The following is a 13,132-nucleotide window of genomic DNA, read 5'->3' as shown; positions in this document are numbered from 1 at the left end:
TCCAGATTGAGCTGCCCGACGAGGCGGGACGGCACTATGTTCGCCATAATGCAGTTCGCCACCAAGACCACGCGTTGATCCTGGAACTCCTCTTTCGTTGCAAATTTTGATGGCGGTTCTGCGTGGAGAAGGCCTCTCGCGGTTTAAAAGTGTGATACCATTTCATGCAGGACTTGGTTGAACAGAAGCTCTGCAGGATGGACGGCCTTCATCCGGCAAGAAGCGTTCGAGGCAGGACCCGCGAGATCGACAATTAGAATGGACAAGGACTTCGTCTTTGGGGAATTGGGAGCTGGGAGCTGGGGGCACAGTCTGGCCAGCTATGACGGCAGGCTCTATGCCTGTGCGTCGACATAAGGCATTGGGGGTACTGTAGGTGACCTTGCTCGCGTGGGCAAGCCTCATCACTGGGACCCGTCTTCATTTGCACCCCCCCCCCCCCCAACCTTCCACTTTCACCTAGGGATCAACTTGCCATGAATAGGTTCGTCCAGTTGCGAGGCTTAGTATAAATTACCAAAGGGGTTTGGGCTCTCTGCTAGGTCTCTGTTTATGCTTGCCTGCAGAAACCTAACGTTGTGTCTAAACCACTCCGTCTCACGCGCTTGGGGTTTACAACTCGATTCCCCCGACTGGCTTGGGGGTCCTTGGCGATCTATTTTGGATTTTTCTTCTCCTTTTCTTTTTACCACTTTGCTTCAGGATGAATACATTCAGATCATATCCTTGACTCTATCTGTGGTGTATGTTATATGTTCAACTTACCTATTGGACGTGGAAGCGCCCTCACCGAGGCTGAAGGCACAACAAACATTGACATTTCGAACTGGGACATGATGTTTTTGCCATTGCTATGCATGCCAGTCGGTGTGGACTGGCCGTTGCTGACTACTTAAGTGCTCTCGCCCAATGCCGCCAGAGCTTCTGCAGCCGCGAGCAGTCTTGCGTCGTCCCAAAATTGTCCAATCACCTGCAGACCCATGATACCCATTGGTCCAGGCACCGACGCGCCCTTCACCCCCCTGGGTATACTAATGGCGGGCAACCCAGCCAGGCTGGCGGGGACGGTTAAGACGTCGTTCATGTATGCCTCGGTGGGGTTCCTCTCCTGCCGTGCCTGCACATGCGCCAGTGTCGGCGGCAGCGTTGGGGCGGTGGGGCACAGCAGGAAGTCCACCTGCGCCGGGCCGAGCTTGTTCTCCAGGGTAACACCCTCGTCTAGGTCCGCCAGGTCAAAGTGCTGATCGTCCTCGTCCAGCAGGGGGTTTGCCAGCTGAAAGACCCGGTCGAAATCCCTCCTCACGAGTCGGCGCACCCTCTGTGCCTGAACAAAATAGTTGTCCATGGCTTCGGAGCTGAGGGTGTACGAGCCGAGCAGGATGCGCCTCTTGACTTCCGCGCCGAAGCCCTGGCCCCGTACAGCCGAGTATAGGACGCCATTGCCCGCGCCGTTGCCTTCGATCTCGGGCTGTCTGGGACCGTATCGAACGCCGTCGTACTTGGCCAGATTCGAGGAGGCTTCGGCGGGGGCGATGACATAGTAAGCGGAGAGCGCGTGCTTGGTGGAGGGCAGCGAGACAGGGACAACTCTCGCGCCGATCTTGTCGCGCAGAAGGGTAGCCGTGTCTTGCCACGCCTGGCGGACACACGGCTCGAGCTCCTCGATATTGTACTCTAACGGGATGCCAAATGTCAGCGGGCGCAACGACCCACTCCCTGTCGGCCCACCAGGGCCGGTCGCATCCGGATTTCGGTAGTTGTCCCTCGAGGCTGCACACCTGGCCCGGGCAGCAACCGAGAGGCTGGTCGGGTCGCGCGGGTCATGTTCCGCCCACAACCCCCCCTCCACGACCAGCTCCCTGATTTTCCTCACATCCCCAGCCAGGAAGCCAACCGTGTCAAGGCTGTTCGCATACGGTACGACTCCGTACCTCGAGATCATTCCGTAGCTGGGCTTGTACCCGATCACTCCGCAGTACGCCGCCGGCAGCCTCACAGACCCACCCGTGTCGGTGCCGAGCGCGACATCCGCAGTGCCCGAGGCGACGGCGAGGGCGCTGCCACCAGAGCTGCCGCCAGCGCTGAAGTCTACGGGCATCCTGTCCGCAGGACCATCACCAACACTATCGTTGTGACGGGCAGAATCTGACCCTGGCCCTCTGCGTGTGACCCCCTTCTGCACAACGGGACCGTAGACCGAGTTCATGCTGTGCCCGCCCATACCAAACTCGTCCAGGTTCGTCTTGCCCACGACCACGGCGCCGCGTCGCCTGAGCTGGGCTATGACCGTGGCCTCGAAAGGTGAGGCATGATCAGCCAGGATACCCGAGGCGCAGGTCGTGGAGCCATCGGAGGGGAGGGTCGCAATGTTATCCTTGACGGCGAGGCGGAAGGAGTTTTTGGGTTGGTGAGGCGGAGCAGTGGTTTCGGATTCGGCGTCGAGGGCTGCTCTTGCATAAGTCAGCTGCTTTTCTTGTGCGTAAGGAACTTCTTGTTCTCCTCCCTCTCTGACCTTTGTGTATAAACTCGTTCAAGCACCGGCGCTGTGGGCGGACGAGTGGTAATTGCACAAGCAGTCGGCAGTTTGCATGGCGGGCAACGACGGGTCGCAGGCTGGTCAGCCTGCCATTGAGGGACATGTAGACGCCCTATGTACTGGAGTGGACGCTTGGAGGGATGGCGGGGGTTCACATTTGAGCGTTTCGTTGTGGGTGCAGAGGGGCCGTTCATGAAAACTGGGTATAGAACGTGAGAAGCTTGAGCTCAAGTTGAGGTTCGAGAGGTACGATGTGATTACTCAGTGTAACCCAGAAAATAGAGGGCTTATCGTTATCGCTGCCAGACCGAACCCGTCTTCCCTCACTCCTTCCTCACATAATTAGTTCAAGAATAAGAAAGGAAATACCCCCAAAATATTCAGACATGTGTCGGAATGATGAAGAATATGTTATCAACTGACTTTATTACAACCTTCTCGTCATGTACCGCATTACCCCGTCCACGTTTTCTTCCAGCTGTTTTTGTCAAAGCCTCCCTCATGCATTGCGAACAGATTAAGTTATGAAACCGTCACCACTCATTATGTCTTCTCTTCCCAGGACAGTCAATCATCATCCACATTATCACCACCTTGTCCTTATTTCTTACCAGTCAAATGCCACTCAAAAACCTTGCTCCATGTCGAACGCGCAGTCCCCACGATGGTCTCGCCATGACACGGCACCAGCGTCTCAAAGTCCCACGCATCAATCCTCGCGATGCTCTCGTTGAAGCCCTTTCGGTCTCTGCTGCTCAGCCCGTACCACAAGAACCTCTTCATCCCTTTCGCCTCGCCCTCGGTGCTCTGCATGCTGGTGAACAGCTTCGCCGGAAAGCCCACCTTGCGCTCCGCCTCGGGACACCGGCTGTACTGCTCCGTCGCCGGTAGGTTGAACATCAGATCCGCCTCAATAAGCACCTTCTCCGGCTTGTACAGGAAGACCAGCTCCTTGTTGGCATGCGCATCCACGTACTCGTACGCGAAGTCGCGGTCAAACTCCTCGTCTATCCGCTGCGAGAGCTTGTCCTTGGCCTGAAACACCACCGCAAACGCCTCGTTGCCAATTTTTGGGTCCGTGGCCGATTGCTTGGCTCGCTTCTCGGGTAAGCCCTCTGGACCGATGATCTTGGCTTCGGGGTACGCCTTGTGCCACTCGGTGATGAAAATGTGGTGCTCATAGTCTAGGGCGACGATGTACTTGACCGTGCCCCCCAGGGTAGCCAGCTTGGACTGAACCTCCGGGGTGAGGGCGACAGGAGAGAAGACGGCGAGGGAGCCAGATGTCAATTTTACTGTACGAAGATGTCAATAACCTGGTTCGCTCGTCTCACTTTCCTGGCCTTAGGGAGGGGGGGGGGGGTGTGATGAGTGGCCAGCAAGCAAATGAGAGAGGTGAGATATCGATCAGCGCACGGCCCATATGCAAGCCATGAAGCCAAGCGGCGCACTGGAGCGAGCGCCACCTTGTGCTATACTGCATGTCTCGTTCACATCCCACGCTTGCCTTCCCCCCTTCGCTCAGCCGTTTGAAAGTGACTGAGCACGCAACACTAGACTCACCAACAGTACCCCTTCCACCAATAGGAATGATTCCAAACCGCTTGAATGGCACCGAGAAGGTGATCACATTAGGCGTGACATCGCGGATAACCATGACATCCGCCGGGTTGGTGGGAATCAGCTTGGACGACATGCTGCTGCTGCTATTGTTGCCCTCTTTATTCTGAGGAGAGACCGATGTACTTGTTGAGAACGGATTGATAGAGACGTATCCACCTAGAACCCCAATCCCTATAGCCGCGGCCGGGAAAAGTAGAAACGCTTTACCAAATGGACCTAGGCCTGCTGCTCTAGGTGGCGGCGTCGTCGTCGTCGTCTTTTTATGATGATGACGACTTGTAGAGTAGAATCTCAGGCCTCTGCTGGCGTGGTGGTGGTAGTACAAAGCCGGAGCCGAAATGGCAGAAGGGTGGGCTGATGTCAGTGGGCGGTAGTATAATGCGGCTTGCTTAGTGGGTGGTGCCGCTGGTGGTGCCGCTGCTATTGCAGGTGCTCGCAAGGGCGTTGGAATGAACTATACGACAGAATTTAGACCGTCAACAATTGTAGTTACTCCCGGACCAGATACAGGAGAGACGTCTAAATGACAAGTAGGTAGGTAGTAATGAGTTGATGATGAATGAAAACGGGGAAAGGAAGGAAGAAAAAGGAAGAGAAAAGAACAGAGAAAAAGGCAGACGACCCACCAGACCCGATGACAAGATGAGACGGCACGCGTTAGAATTCCCAGCACCTCCAGCAAGGTTAATCAGTAATCGACGACCCTCCTCCAACCGCGGCATCACGAGCCCGAGGCCAGCAGACCTTTTTTTCTTTCTTTTTTTCTTTCTTTATTCTTATGATAACGATAGTTGCTTTATCATCAACGGGGCCAGCCAGCTTTGTTTCTCGTCCTTCTCCACTGATCAACCCACAATGAGTGAAAAGGGCGCCCTGGCAACCAAGAAGTGCAAGTAACCTTACTCCTTTTTCTCTTCGGTGCTGTGCACGGAGCGGGTGTTCCTTATCGTTTCTGACTATGCAGAAAATGAAATTGCTATTGTATTCGATTTGGAACTACACAGGATAGAATACTCTTGCTTGAGAGGGGGCGGGGGGGAGAGACTTACACGTCCATCCATGAGGAAGGAGACAAAAATCGATGACCTCACTGCCTGTACCGGCCGGTACTGCAACATGTGTCAATATGATTAGAGAGAGTCGGGCCATTCGAGAGACCCGAACGTATCCACCTCCAGGGCTTCCCGAGGCTGGCCGCAAGCGCCAGGCTAGCTACAAGCGCCAAGAGAGGGACCGCAATTAAAGCTTATGGCTTCAACCGAAAAATGGCCCCGTACAATAGCAACAAAGTAGTGCCGCAAGTGCAGGACATATACCATAGGACAGTTGCAGTGAAGGCTCAGCCTCGTCGTTATCGTCGTGACCATGCTACCGTCCTATCTTTACAGCTGACAAATTGATCACTGCTTTCTTCTGGAGGTGGGGTACTGTTCAATGATGGAGATGCCCCTCGAATTCTGTTCCGAATACTACCCAATGCCCACTCTCGTCCCCATGCCCGTCATTACAGTGGTAGGCTCCAATCCATCAGTTGATACTCCCTTCCAGCTCGTTTGCGTGTCTTCATAAACAATGCTATAACCTCCTATAACCTCCAACCTATGTCTGTCCGCCACGCATAAGAAATGTACACTCCCATACAAACCACCATCGCGTAATGCTACATGCAGATCATACCCTTCCGGCCTGCTCCGGAACATCTCATACAAAAGCTGGCCCGTCACTACTACTCGCCCCCTGCCTTCTTCGAGTGTTGAGAAAGAAATCCACCATACTCTGGCTGCCATGGCCCCAGGCCTTGTTGGTAGGGCTCTGGTTCTCCTTGTCCACAACGTCATCTCGACGACGTGGAGAAGAGGCCAGCGGCCCAAAGTGGCGCTTAAAAGCACTGCTGAACTCCGGGGTTGAGGTTACAGACTCCGAGTTGGGCTCTAGTTTGGCGACCTGCTTTCTCATCAACCGGATTGTGGGCGATCCTCTGTGCCGGAGCGGCGAGCCCGTCTCTTCGGAGCACAGTCCGCTATAGCTCTTGACGTGGGCAAGTGACTTTGCCTGTCTGACCTCAACAACATTTTCTTGTCCTGGTGTCTTCAGTTGTGAGATGTTGCCTTTCCCAGCCTCTTCTTCACAGGAGCCAGTGTTGCTGTCCAGGGGTGATGCTCGTGGTCGCATAGCATCCCTGGAAGCCACGAACGAGGGCATATCTCCCCCCAAAGAACCTGTCGTCTTGGATATTGGCAACACGCTCTTCTGAAGCGGCCCTGCTGAAGGTGGTGTAGTCTGCATGACTGAACGCTGTTGAGGAGTGAGCTTGTTAATATTGGGCTCGACACTGCTGAGAGGTGTCGTAGGGTTTGTGGGCATGCGCACGGCAGGTGTTGTTGACCTGTGCTCATCTTCTTCGTAGGGCCCAATCTGTGCTGCCTCGCGTACGTGGCCTTGACCAAACGCTCGCGGCATCGTTGGCACGACATATTCGACCTCAGACGCCCGTCCACTGACCCGCGTCGGGGATGGAAGCCAGTCCTCCGCCCTCTCGACCTCAAAGGAGAGTCTTGTCTTCCAGTCGACAGAACTCGCAGTGGAGGCTAGGCGCTCTCCTGTAGGGCGGTAGGTAGTAGTTGCTTCGACCACTAGAGGGCGTCCCGCGACAGACGAGTTGTGATCAGTCGCGGAATTATAAACCTGCGTGTCCTGAGAGTAGTTGCTCGCCGAGTCTGTCACTGCCTTCTTATCCGCAGCCTCAGTGGTGGTCGAGGTGGCGGCGATGGTTTCGTTTGAGTTGACCGGAGGCTCTTCAGACAACGTGTTGGCCTTCTCCATAGCCTCCTGCAGGGTTCTCCGCCACGGGCTCTTTGTTCGAAAGAGATGAGACGTCGGACTTCCAAAGAATGTAGAGCTTCTATCCATGATAGGTTTCAGGTGGCATAAATCTGCACCTCCAGGGACCAGATGCAACGGAGGCGGGAGAGTCGAGTGAGACCTAGACTGAGGACCGTGGGAAGTCTCCTGAGAGCTTCTAGTTGCCTCAGATGAGCGCAATGACTCCGCAAGGTCGTATCTGATCTCCGGATGGCCACTGGTTGTCGCATGGGTACGAGTAAAAGAGGCTGAACTTTCTCTGCCGCTGCTCTCCTCACTGGTCGGAGGCGACAACGTCCGGAAGGGATCTGAAGTGTCACTTGACTTGCGCTGCTCGACCACTTCTTCATAAAGATGCCGTGTCTCTCCCATCCGTTTCATGAGAGCTGAATAGACACGTTGGCTGTCAACTGTTGCTCCCGGAGGCAAACGCTCCATGATTGTTGGTGGGACCAACTCCTCCTGAGACGTGATGGTCTGAAGGCTGATGCTTGGACGCTCCAACGAGGGGATTGGTGAATGAAGACATGACTCTGTGATGACGGAGAGTCGCTGCCTTGGCCACTCGTCCGAGCTGTACCCTTGCGCTCTATGGGCAACGACGGTCTCGCCCTCTGTGCTGGCCCAGCTTGTGACCCGAGACCTCTCTTCCGACACCTTTCTCGCCTCGCTCTGAGTGCTTTCGATGCTTCCTCTCAGAGACCGCAACCTCTCACCTGAAGGCACAGTATGCAGGGAAGGGACGCAAGAGGAAACTCGGGAGAGGCGGCTCCTCGCCTGCGAACCCATAGTCTCGTATGCAATCGTCCCGAACTCGTCCTCATCGAACGAGGTTGACACATGCTTCATTCGAGCCTCAACCTGTTGGAGTGGGACCTTGGCATCGCCCTCGCTCTTGTGCATGAATAAATTCATGATCCTGGACTTCATAGTAGATGACACTTTACGCGCCTTGACCCTGAAACTCCCATGAGCACTTGTATCCATGCTGGCCGTAGCCTCAGGCGTGGCTGAGGTGGTACTTGCGCTGCTATGCCTCAAACTTTTGCTCATATTGTGTCCAATGGACCCAGAGAGTCTGCGTGGTTTAGGCAGATCTTGTGACCGATGGAAGTAGTCTTGGGCTGAATGTTCTGGTGAGGCTGGTTGGTTGTCGTGGGTTGGGACTTGGCAGGGCGGTGCTGCTCCGTCTGTATGACCTCGCCAGTGCCTGAGGAAGCTCATCGACTTGGGTGCCCTGAGTGATGGAGCCACAAATGAGGACTCATTTTTCCTGTTCAAGAATGAGAAACGAGGTCGAAGCATCGTAGACGCAGCCTGTTGTGTTCTGCTTGTCGAGCCGATCCTGGAAAGTGACACTGGCTGAGCATCATCACTGGTCAAAGTATTGTGTGGCGTAAACATGGACCTTGATTTGCGAACCCGCCGATATGAGGATGGCATGGAAGCTATGTCGTCTTCCGGAGTATATTGTTGAGTGTCTGGGACCAAGGCCTGGAGGTATTCCTCCTTTAGAGCAGTCTTTGGTGTCACCAGTGTCTTCCCACAGGACGAAGTTCGGTCCGGCAATCTCATGTCCTGCGTTTCGTCTTGGAGGGCTTTGCTGCGCATGCCGCCCATATCTTGCGAACTTCGTGGCCCTGGGAGAGACCGGCGATAGGTAACAACACTGTCTCTGTCGACGGTGGCGTTCCGCATGTTGATCTTGGATGCTCGAGTCTGTAGGCCAGAATCTGGACCTACAAATCGGACGCTGTGTCTACGACCCAGGGCCAGGCCATTTGTCTCGCCGTCCCGGCTGATCACGCTATCATTGCGCGACAGTTGAGCTGGGCTGCCACCTTCCTCATGATAGAAAGAGCCTTGTTGTGGAGGAAAAAGAGCCGCCTCGGCAGAGTGACGTTCCTGACCCCGGGAGAAGGCCTGTAGAGCCGCAAGCTTTGCATCCCGCTGGGCAGCAGCGACGTTGATGTGCTCAAGAGGTACGCCGCGCACCGACGGGGTAGACTTGCACCGCTGGAGGCCCGCCTTGGACTTGGTACTGTGTCGTCGAAGCATCGATGATGGCGTAGAGAGGAAGGCAAAAAGACCGGGTGCCACGAGGAGTGGGGTTGTGCACAAGCTCGAGGCGTGCAATGAGGACGACTAGGCTGAGCAACACTGAGTACTGCTGATACAGACAAGGAGGGGCCCTCGGGATGGGGATATCAAGTAATAAGCCAGAGTAAGACCGTCAGTGTATTGAGTAGTGTAAGTAACTCAAGAATATCAAGTTTTGTGTACGTTCCGACAGACGATGCCTCGTTGTGTTGAGGATGAACTCCGCCCGCGATCTGGCTGATGAGGTTCTGATGGGCCCTGTGGAGCGGGTTGCGAACAGATCAAAACAAACATTGCCTGAGTACACCAAAGGCGCTGCCTCTTTCTGGAGAGTAAATGGTCTGGGGAGGAAAGCCCGAACGTACAGCATGTTGAGGTTATCCTTTTTAGTGACTTTCGAAGAAGGCGCGACCGATTCGAAAACGCTTGGTGACCACACGGTAACACACATCTGTTGACAAGGGCACACACAACTCTTGTGTCAAATACAGATCGAGAAGTAGGCAGAACGGTTTGTGAGACAAGGAAACCATAGAATGTATTGTAGTTAGTTGTAGGGCGGGAGAGAGTGCCATTATGGAGAACATATGCCCAGACCCTCTTAACCGTCCATCCAAAACCCTGCCTAATCAGACCAAGCCAACAAGACTGCATGCACGTACACAACGAGAAAAGGGAAGACAAAAAAAAGATAACTCCCATCCATGTGCGGTGTCAGTGTTGGCGGCCCGCTCCCTGCTCGTCAGAGTGTCATGCCGCGTCCATTCCCGACGCTGTATCAAGACAAGCCCGCCCTTGACGGGTGGTGATGATGACGATGATGATTATGATGATGGCAATAATGAATATCCTGCCAAACGCGTGGTGCTTGGTGTTCTATCACTCAACCCAGGTCCTTACATGGTCATCTCGTCCATGAATTCCTTGAGCTCCTCATCGACGAGCTCGTGGATCTTCTCGGAGAGCTTGTCGACCTTATCGGCCAGAGACTCGCCAGCCTCGGCGACCTTGTCAGAAACGGACGACAGGATGCTCGTACTCTTGGGCTGAACGGCGTACCCACCAGCCTCGAGGATGGCGGAGTAGTTGCTGCAACCGCCGCCATTCCAGGCAAGCACGTTGGGGGTATCGCTGGGCAGGTCAGAGAGGGCGCCCGAGGTGCCGAGGCTGATCATCTGGCTCTTGAGCTCCTTGGGAGTGATGGCGGCCAGAGAGTACTCGGAGTCCTTGGCAGGCTGGAGGGACAGGAAGTAGGCCAGGAGACCAGCAATGTGAGGAGACGCCATGGAAGTGCCGGAGATGGTGTTCACGGCGTGGTCGCTGCCGATCCAGGTGGACTGGATGCTGAGGCCGGGGGCGAAGATGTCAGTGCACTTGCCGTAGTTGGAGAAGTAAGCACGGCTGTCATCGATGGCGGAGGCACCGACGGTCACGGCATTCTCAGCAGCGGCGGGCGAGTAGTTGCAGGCGTCGGCGTTGTCGTTGCCGGCAGCGACAGCAAAGTGGATGCCCTGCTCGACGGCGGCGTTCACAGCAGCATCAAGCATCTTGGTCTTGCCACCGCCGAGGGACATGTTGGCGACGGAGCCCTTGAAGCCCTTGCGCTTGCCATCCTTGGCGGCGTTGACCTGCTCAAGGTGGTTGGAGGCAGCCCAGTCGACTCCGCCAATGACATCAGCCATGGTGCCGCTGCCGTTGGACCGGAGGACCTTGACGGCATAGACATTGGCCTTCTTCGCAACACCGTACTTCTTGCCAGCAATAGTGCCAGAGCAGTGCGTACCGTGACCGTTGCCATCGGCGTCAGCATCGCCCTTAGGGATAGTCTTGCCCCACGAAGCACGGCCCTCGAAGTCGACGTGGTCAATGTTGGTACCAGTGTCAATCACGTAGGCATCGACACCCTCACCACCGTCCTCTGCGTACAGGTACTTGTTAAAGGTACCAAACGAAAGGGTGTTCCGGTGAGAGACACGAGCCAGACCCCAGGGAGCCATCTTCTCGGTCTCGCCATTGCAGGACTCCTCCACCTTGTACTCCATCGTGTGGACGATCGTGTCATGCTCAACAGCCTCGACCTGTCACCAGAAACCTCAGTCAGCCGATGTGCTCTCTGTCTCATGAAGTGTGAAGAGATTAAGGGTCCGGCGAGTAAATACAACAAGAACAACAAGAAGAAAAAAGAAACTTACATCAGGATGGGAGCGGATGGCCTCGATGGTGTCCTCGCTCCAGTGGCCAGCATAGCCTGCGAAGCTGCTACCGATGGAGTACTTGTGCTTCAAGCCCTCGAAGGTAGTGAAACCGTCCTCGAGGGGCCACTGGCCACGCTTCCGCAGCTCAAGCTCGTGGGCCTCCTGGTTGGCACTGTGGACGGAGCTGAGCCAGACGTGGTGGTCGTTGGCGTGCTTGTCTGTCACATGGCTCTTGAACTTGATGATGTAACGGTCGGGGATGACCTCGGCATTGACGGAAGACAGCAAAGGAGCGGCACCGTTGTGAATGGTCTCAGTCCCAAAGGCAGGGACGACAGCAGCCACAGCAGTGGCTGCAAAAGAGAGGGCGGCCAGGCCTCTCATTGTGATGATGGTGATGATGAGGTGATGGAGAGCGAGGAGATAGAGAGATAAGGAACGGCTCGTGGGTCTACCAGCGACTGGTCAGGTTACAAAAGGGCAGCAAGGAGGCAAGCCCAGGAAAGGAAAGGGGGATAAGAAGAATGAGGAAGCCCAAGAGGTAATGCAAAAAGGAAGAATAATGGAGAGTCCAGGTTGTGTTGTTGTTGGTGATGAAGAAGAAGAAGAAGAAAGAGGAGGAAGATGAGAGAGAGAGAGAGCGAGAGGGTAATAGATGAGGAGTAGGAGTCAGGTCGGAGGTTGGGGAAGCTTGAGGCTAACAGGAAGGCTGCGCTGCGCATGCGCAATACAAGCTGCAACAGCGACTGTGACAAGCGATAAAGGACAAGGCACGGGACCACCTCGTTATCGCCGCCCACTTGGAATGACGACTGACCTACCTGGGACGGACCCCCAGGGCCGGGGGGGAGGCAAGGAGCCAAGAGCGGGTTAGTAAGAAAGGTACCAGGTACATTTGCAGGGTGGTGTGCATCCGCAAGCCCGAGCCTCAGGACAGGTGCAGAGACGGGGTATGGAGTACCAGCCGCCCTCAGACGATGGCTGAGGAACCTAGCACCGGCTAGTAAGCCTAACACTTGGCTCCTGGGCGACTAGGGTAGCTTATGTACCGGATAGTGCTATGGGCAGCATGGTAGGGGTATGGGCGCTGGGGGTATAGCGCTGCTGTTGGGAAGGAGCAGCACTGGAAGTGGCACTGGGGGTTATTGTCGCAGCACCGGCCGGGGTACGGAAGAGTCACGACAGCTGGCGCCTGCCTCGCCCTGGTGGGGCCAGGAGGAGCTCTGGGACCCACCTATGATGCCAGCACTTTACTATGGTAGAGAGATTACGAGGTACCTAGCCACAATAGCCTGGCAGGCCTGGTCGTTCTGCGCTCTGCCTCCTCTCTCTGCCTGGTCTGCTGACATGGCTGAATACCACCACGAGAAGGGAGTCACCTCTTGGGACGGAGGGTCCGAAAGCGGAACGACATACTACCATAGCACTGAAAGTACTTGCTATGGATCGACTATGTAAGTAAGTACTTGTCGTGCTCAGTGGTCCATATGTCGTAGTGAATGAAAAGGAGCCGAGGAACAAAGACCGCAGGAGAAGGAGGACAACACTTGGTACCAGTCGGTCTTGACCGCAGTATCATAGCTGAAATGCACATCAACGTGGTTCCTGTCTTCTTCTGCCTGGATAGTTGACACTGTACTACAGTAGTTGAGAAGATTCACCGTTTCTTTTCCCACCCCTTTTCCTTGCCGCAGCGTGGAGACCGACCTGACTGACTGGTCAAGGTTCGCCTCTCTGTCTCTTGTCTCTTCCTTTCTTTGTACATAGTACAACGTACAGGCTGACAAGCACGGGACCACACAATACCCCGATTCAA

At 55.2% G+C, this 13,132-nt stretch overlaps 4 protein-coding genes across 4 annotated transcripts; all 4 read right to left on the bottom strand.

Moving 5' to 3' along the window:
• Nucleotides 1-822: 822 nt before the first annotated feature.
• Nucleotides 823-2,590, bottom strand: M406DRAFT_349834 (amidase signature enzyme; the record flags this gene model as incomplete). The annotated part of the gene is made up of 2 exons (XM_040922508.1): nt 823-2,445; nt 2,539-2,590. The coding sequence occupies 2 exons, from the start codon at nt 2,588-2,590 to the stop codon at nt 893-895; spliced, it is 1,605 nt and encodes a 534-aa protein (XP_040779650.1). The 3' UTR covers nt 823-892.
• Nucleotides 2,591-2,928: 338 nt separating this feature from the next.
• Nucleotides 2,929-4,232, bottom strand: M406DRAFT_92020 (uncharacterized protein; the record flags this gene model as incomplete). Its single annotated transcript, XM_040926214.1, has 2 exons — nt 2,929-3,831; nt 4,100-4,232. The coding sequence occupies 2 exons, from the start codon at nt 4,230-4,232 to the stop codon at nt 3,137-3,139; spliced, it is 828 nt and encodes a 275-aa protein (XP_040779649.1). The 3' UTR covers nt 2,929-3,136.
• A 1,628-nt stretch (nt 4,233-5,860) lies between these two features.
• On the bottom strand, nt 5,861-7,069 carry M406DRAFT_71670 (uncharacterized protein; the record flags this gene model as incomplete). The annotated part of the gene is made up of 1 exon (XM_040925489.1): nt 5,861-7,069. The coding sequence occupies one exon, from the start codon at nt 7,067-7,069 to the stop codon at nt 5,861-5,863; it is 1,209 nt and encodes a 402-aa protein (XP_040779648.1).
• A 2,567-nt stretch (nt 7,070-9,636) lies between these two features.
• M406DRAFT_102797 (uncharacterized protein) lies at nt 9,637-12,000 on the bottom strand. Its single transcript, XM_040915031.1, has 2 exons — nt 11,314-12,000; nt 9,637-11,199 (listed from the first exon to the last, which is right to left on the bottom strand). The coding sequence occupies exons 1-2, from the start codon at nt 11,698-11,700 to the stop codon at nt 10,018-10,020; spliced, it is 1,569 nt and encodes a 522-aa protein (XP_040780361.1). The 5' UTR covers nt 11,701-12,000; the 3' UTR covers nt 9,637-10,017.
• Nucleotides 12,001-13,132: the final 1,132 nt, after the last annotated feature.

Source organism: Cryphonectria parasitica (genome assembly GCF_011745365.1).
Source record: "Cryphonectria parasitica EP155 unplaced genomic scaffold M406scaffold_2, whole genome shotgun sequence".
NCBI classification, from domain to species: domain Eukaryota; kingdom Fungi; phylum Ascomycota; class Sordariomycetes; order Diaporthales; family Cryphonectriaceae; genus Cryphonectria; species Cryphonectria parasitica.
The sequence above is the reverse complement of the archived record's forward strand: the minus strand, read 5'-3'. Positions and strand labels throughout refer to the sequence as shown.